Genomic DNA, 6,000 nt, shown 5'->3' on the forward strand with positions numbered 1-6,000 from the left:
TAAACTTTTAAAGGCTTCATAATTCATAAAGGTCATGTTAACTGGCTGCTTTATCTCATAGAACAAAATCTCCTAAACCTGTGTTAACCTTTGACCATATTTTCAGCGTTAATTCCAAAACCCTATTCTTTCCCCATTCATGGAAAAGATGGCGGAAGCGAACGCTGGTGTGGATCTTGAATCTAATGGCGGTAGAATCAAGGAGAATTAGACTACTGTCCAAAAGTAGCGTACAGTGCTGAGAATGTCCCTTGTTGGAGTACGGTTTATTAATGAGGAGCAATTGATCGGATTACCAATCTTGAAGAATCCTGAGATCCAAACTGATGGATGGAGAGTGCTGGGTAAAGTGAAGGCTGTGAGGATTACAAGAGGCGGACTTGTTTAGATTTTTGCTGAGCAGAAGGATTGTGTGTTGCGTTTTACCCGATTTGATAAGTTTGACATGTTGTGTGTGTCTCTTGGGACAGGGCACCCCTCAACGGGGTAATATCTGGCATCTTGTGGGAAGCCGATGTTACAGAGATGGAAAATATTCCTGCATTGATTGATGCACATCGGATGACTCGTGTGGTGAATACAGAAAAAGTGAAGTCTGTTTTGTTGTTTGATATGGAGTCTCTCCCTACTCAGGTCCAGTTGGGGTATATAAAATAGAGAATCAGATAATGTATCCCAAGACCAATGCAGTGTGATCACTGTAAAGCTTTTGGACATGTTTCAAGTGTTTGCAGAAGGGAGAAGCCGAATGTCCAAGTTGTGGAAAAGATAATGTAATTTGTTTAAAAGTGATGAAAATGTGACATGTTGCAATTATGGTGGAAACCATGAAGCCACGTCTTTGGAATGCCCAACAAGGGTGAAAGACAATGAGGTGGCCAAAGCCAGGACTATCCAGAGCATTTCATTTGCAACGGCTGTTTAAAGGGTTGAGGGTTCGAATGGTACTACTGTCGAGTCCATGGTGGTGGTTGGCCTTCACCAGCAGGACCCAGATATTTTAAAGGTTAAGAAGATGGACTTTGTGGCATTTATAGCTATGGAGATTAATGGCACTACCAAGGTGGAGAGGAAGTCCAGGAAAATAGATATAATTGTAGATGCGGTTCCTAGGACTGAAAGGAGTTGCAGGAAGTATTGTCACAAGCCGTACCACCCTCAGGCGCTAGAGCCTGCCCTTACCAAAAAAGATTGCAGTTTTGAAACTGTAGTAAAAGTGCAGTAACTGCAGTCGACTGTGGTATTTTGTACACAGTAATTGCAGAATAACTTGAGTGTACTGCATTCAGTTACACTGAAAAATGACTGCAGTAAAAAAAAGGGGTTATTTTGGACGCAGTATTTGAAGCATACTGCAGTTATACTGCAATCTTTTTCGAATGGGTGAGAAGGGAAATATGGAGGTTTGATGGAAGCAGTGGGAGTTTTTGTCAATGTACTATTTTTATTTGGGTGGATTAAGTTAAGGAAAACTATCATGTATGGACTTACTTTTACCTATTTAAAAAAAAAAAATTCCATCCAGTTGGTGGCGTCAACCCAGCTTTTGGGGTTGTAGTCCGCCATAAAAACCACAGAAGATTTTCTCAATTTTTCCCATAGGGCTGGCTACAGTGATGCCAATTTAGCAATTTTGTTGCTAGATTTAGCAACTTTTCAGACTACCCTGGCAACTTTTTTTTCAAACAGCACCTAGCAACAGATTTAGCTACTTTTTAAAAATGTATTTGGAACTTTTAGCAACTTTTGAAAAGTGACTCAAATGCTAAAATGACAAAAACGATTTTCTCTGTCACACTCAGTCACAACACACGTGCCTGGCTGCAAAAGTGCATTGTGAGTGACGTCAGCAGCAGGCGCTCAGCTCGTGCACAGCCAGCAGCAATTCCAGCAAATTGCAAATCATTGTTGGCTGACTGCAGCAGCAGTAGTTCGGGTTCGACGAGCCAAACCCAATGAATCAAGTTGGACACGAATGTTTGATCTTGAACAGAACTTACAACATCAATCAACATGTCTCAATCAAAATTGTACAGCCAGAAGTACAGAAAATAGTGGGAGTCTGTACCTGAACAAATGTCAAATCATATTTTTTGGCCAGTCAATTTGAGTAACGTTATTGTGTATTCTACGTAATGACGCATTTTGACGTTATCACGCAATGACATCACAACGTCATTTAGCAACTTTTGCAACAAATCAACCTGCCTCTAGCAACTTCCACGGAAAATTAGTTGGCAACACTGGCTGGCTAAACGAACCGGAAGTAACTAATTTCCGGGTTTTAGGACTGCAAGCTATAACGTATTAGCTCTATATCACATCAATTAACTGACTGCTCATGTATAAGACATGTGCATTACTCAGCAAAATACAAAACAATCTAAGAGAAAAAAAAATACACAAATGAAGAGGGGAAACAAATCACAAGAAAATCATAATATGGACACATAATCAACTAATAATGTGGTCAACTCTGCCACCTGTTTTTACAAGAAAGGAAAATAGGTGAACATTTGGATTATATTTAAATAGCTAATCTATTGAGCAGTTATGTACAATAAATATGGTGTTTATTTAGTAACATAATGTTAGATCAATAAATATTTTTAATAACCATACATGCTACGTACCCCTTGCGTCAACACGCACCAGGCGTGTTAGTATATTTGTCCACAAATATACTCATTTCCGGTAAGAGTTGCAGAAGCGGAAACAGACTTCCATCCAAACATTGTATGCCTTAAATGGAACAAGACAGCTGTCAAACTCTTGAACGCGCCAATGTTGAGTTTAAAAAACGCAATTTCAAGCAGGCAGAAGAACTATATACAAAGTTCCTCGCGTCATGCTGGGAAACAAGGTAACACAAAAACACCTTGTCATTGACATCTTGTGAATTCCGTGCTAATTTAGCTATGTGGAATACAGTAGCTAGCTAGCTAGCTAACGTTAAATGTTAACATTCTCTTTTACCATGGTTTATTTCAGAAATTGTGATGCCAGTGACATTGCTACTGCTCACAACAACCGTGGGCAGATAAAGTACTTCAGGGTGGATTTTCGTGAAGCAATGGAGGACTACACTTCTGCAATTGAGGCCAACTGCCAGTTCGAAGTATCATTCTACAACAGAGGACTAATTCGTTATAGATTAGGTAATGAAATGTCGTGTAATGAAGTGGCTACAACAGACGAGATTGTGAATTCCAATGGTGAAAAAAGGTATTGCAGTCCCAATTTTAGTCACTAGGTGGGGTTATTTCATCTATTTGAACAAACTTGGGCTGGCAAGGCAGTCTTGCTGGTTTTCCTTATGTGAAATGTTTCTCGTAAGCTGGGGTATAATCATTACGCCTATTCTGTTGCAAAACGTTTTGTGGAAACTTAACTTCAAATGGAATAAGCAAACGAGTTTCTATTTGACAAATGCAGGTGCTCCCTCATTTGGTTCTTAACTGGTTTCAGTAATGAATACATCCCTGGTGAATTGAATGGATAAATGTTTTACCTTTTGTTGCAGGTTTTTTCCAAGACGCAGAGATGGACTTCAAGAGGGCCCTAGAACTCAACCCTAACTTTGAAGATGCCAAAGTGAGCTTACAGCAAACACTGTTGGACCAAGAGCACAAGATCAATAGGGGATATTGAGAATGTATTAGGTTTTCCCCTTAGCTACACTCTAATGACAAATCTCAAAGTAATTGCCAGTATGTCTGCAATTTCTATAAGTACAAAAATGTGTCCATGTATGATATGTTTTAAGAATGTTTTTTTGGGGATTAAGGTCAATTATTAGATTATGGTAAATATAAAGTGTAGATTCACAACATACCCATCCTTATCTAAGAATTTAACTCCAGTGTTTGACAACAATGACCTCCGATGCACTGATACTAATAAAGATGATAATGCTGTAATGTATGCAGCACATCAAATTTATTTATATAGCCCTTCTTACATCAGCTGATATCTCAAAGTGCTGAACCGAAACCCAGTCTAAAATCCCAAACAGCAAGCAATGCAAAAACTCCCTAGAAAGGCCAAAACCTAGGAAGAAACCTAGAGGAACCAGTCTGAGGGGTGGCCAGTCCTCTTCTGGCTGTGCCGGGTGGAGATGTTCAAATGCTCATAAATGGTCAAATAATAATAATCACAGTTGTCGAGGGTGTAACAAGTCAGCACCTCAAGAGTAAATGTCAGTTGGCTTTTCATAGCCGATCATTGAGAGTATGCTCTACCGCTCCACATGTTTTTTTAACCCTTGGGTGGTGTACATGTTTTTGTTATTCACCCAATGTTCCTGGGACCCACAACATTACTGGGTTTTTAAAATGATACAGCATAACAATATATGTAAAAATACTTACTGTAGATGTTGACAATCAATTGCAAGCAATATAGACTGCATATATGGTTAATATTTGCCATTTACCACTGCTAGATCACATTTACCAATAAAAACACTATTTAAAAAAAATATCAAATGTGATTTTTGTAACTCATTTATAATCAGGACATGGGTGGAATAAATCATGTTTATCTTGATCTTTGAACTGAACAAATTGGAAGGACACATTTTACATACAGTATTTTATGGAAATGATATGAGTCCAATTGAACACACATTAAGGCCGGTCTAGACACCACACGAGGGACAGTTTTACTGTGTGTGTTGCAAATGTATTTCTTGCACTTGTTGTATGTGTATTGTCTTCCGGTCCACCCACATCACAGCACTTTTTGTTGCTACCGGCTGCGATCTAGAATGATGAAAACACTTAGTTCAGGAATTTTACTAACATCTCACTCACATATATAGTTACAGCAGGCCAAAGTAGGAGAGTCAGACATGCAAGAACACATGCAAGAACATCACTCACACTTACTTCCAGCATTGGAGTTGTGGGTCGGGCAGATGGGGCACCAGCATCCTCCTGAATACTCTTCATGGTGGCTGCAGAAGCTGGGGTCCTTGGGATATGTTGCCGCCTCTGGATTTCAGGTTCTTACCGATGCCATGCCCAGCTCCTCGAGAAAGAGCGGTCTCCTCTGGACCTTCCCTCTGTTCCAATCTGGGTTCAACGCCATCCAGATGACAAATGTGATGTACGCCGAGATGTCCAAGAAGTTGAATATCACAAGTGTCCAGCGTAGGGTTCTTCTTTTGCAGCTGTAGCCAGTCACCAGCTTGTCTAAATTGTCCACCCCTCCTTTTGTGGCATTGTAATCTATTATGATTTCTGTTTTTTGATATTCCAGGCCACAGATTCTCCCATCCCTATGCAGCGTACTCATGAGTACCACATTTTTGCCTTTCTTTGACTCGTAGGACACTAGGTGCGTGTCGGCCGTGAACACAAACTTAGAGGAATTGATAGGCCTGTTCCGTGTATCAAATCAAAGTTAATTTGTCATGTGCGCCAAATACAACAGGTGTAGACCTTACAGTGAAATGCTTACTTACTAACCAATAGTCCAAAAAGGTATTAGGTGAACAATAGGTAAATAAAAAAATAAAACAACAGTAAAAAAAAACAGGCTATATACAGTAGTGAGGCTATAAAAGTAGCGAGGCTACATACAGACACTGGTTAGTCAGGCTGATTGAGGTAGTATGTACATGTAGATATGGTTAAAGTGACTAAGCATATATGATAAACAGAGAGTAGCAGCAGCGTAAAAGAGGGGTTGGGGGGGGGGCACACAATGCAAATAGTCAGGGTAGCCATTTGATTACCTGTTCAGGAGTCTTATGGCTTGGGGGTAAAAACTGTTGAGAAGCCTTTTTGTCCTAGACTTGGCACTCCGGTACCGCTTGCCATGCGGTAGTAGAGAGAACAGTCTATGACTGGGGGTGGCTGGGGTCTTTGACAATTTTTAGGGCCTTCCTCTGACACCGCCTTGTGTAGAAGTCCTGGATGGCAGGCAGCTTAGCCCCAGTGATGTACTGGGCCGTACGCACTACCCTCTGTAGTGCCTTGCGGTCAGAGGCCGAGC

General features: G+C 40.5%; 1 protein-coding gene across 1 annotated transcript; it reads left to right on the forward strand.

Annotated features, from left to right (window-relative positions):
* The first annotated feature begins 2,609 nt into the window (after positions 1 to 2,609).
* ttc32 (tetratricopeptide repeat domain 32) lies at positions 2,610 to 4,482 on the forward strand. The gene is made up of 3 exons (XM_014143960.2): positions 2,610 to 2,863; positions 2,992 to 3,158; positions 3,524 to 4,482. Exons 1-3 carry the CDS (start codon positions 2,748 to 2,750, stop codon positions 3,649 to 3,651), a joined length of 411 nt encoding a protein of 136 aa, XP_013999435.1. The 5' UTR covers positions 2,610 to 2,747; the 3' UTR covers positions 3,652 to 4,482.
* Positions 4,483 to 6,000: the final 1,518 nt, after the last annotated feature.

Source organism: Salmo salar, chromosome ssa15 (assembly GCF_905237065.1).
Source record: "Salmo salar chromosome ssa15, Ssal_v3.1, whole genome shotgun sequence".
NCBI classification, from domain to species: Eukaryota; Metazoa; Chordata; class Actinopteri; order Salmoniformes; family Salmonidae; genus Salmo; species Salmo salar.

Excerpts from the sequence above, each read along its gene's own strand:
- ttc32 (XM_014143960.2), top strand. The coding sequence starts at position 2,748 with ATGGAACAAGACAGCTGTCAAACTCTTGAACGCGCCAATGTTGAGTTT. Across the intron at positions 2,864-2,991 it reads GCGTCATGCTGGGAAACAAG|AAATTGTGATGCCAGTGACA; the intron begins GTAACACAAAAA and ends GGTTTATTTCAG. Across the intron at positions 3,159-3,523 it reads ACTAATTCGTTATAGATTAG|GTTTTTTCCAAGACGCAGAG; the intron begins GTAATGAAATGT and ends CTTTTGTTGCAG.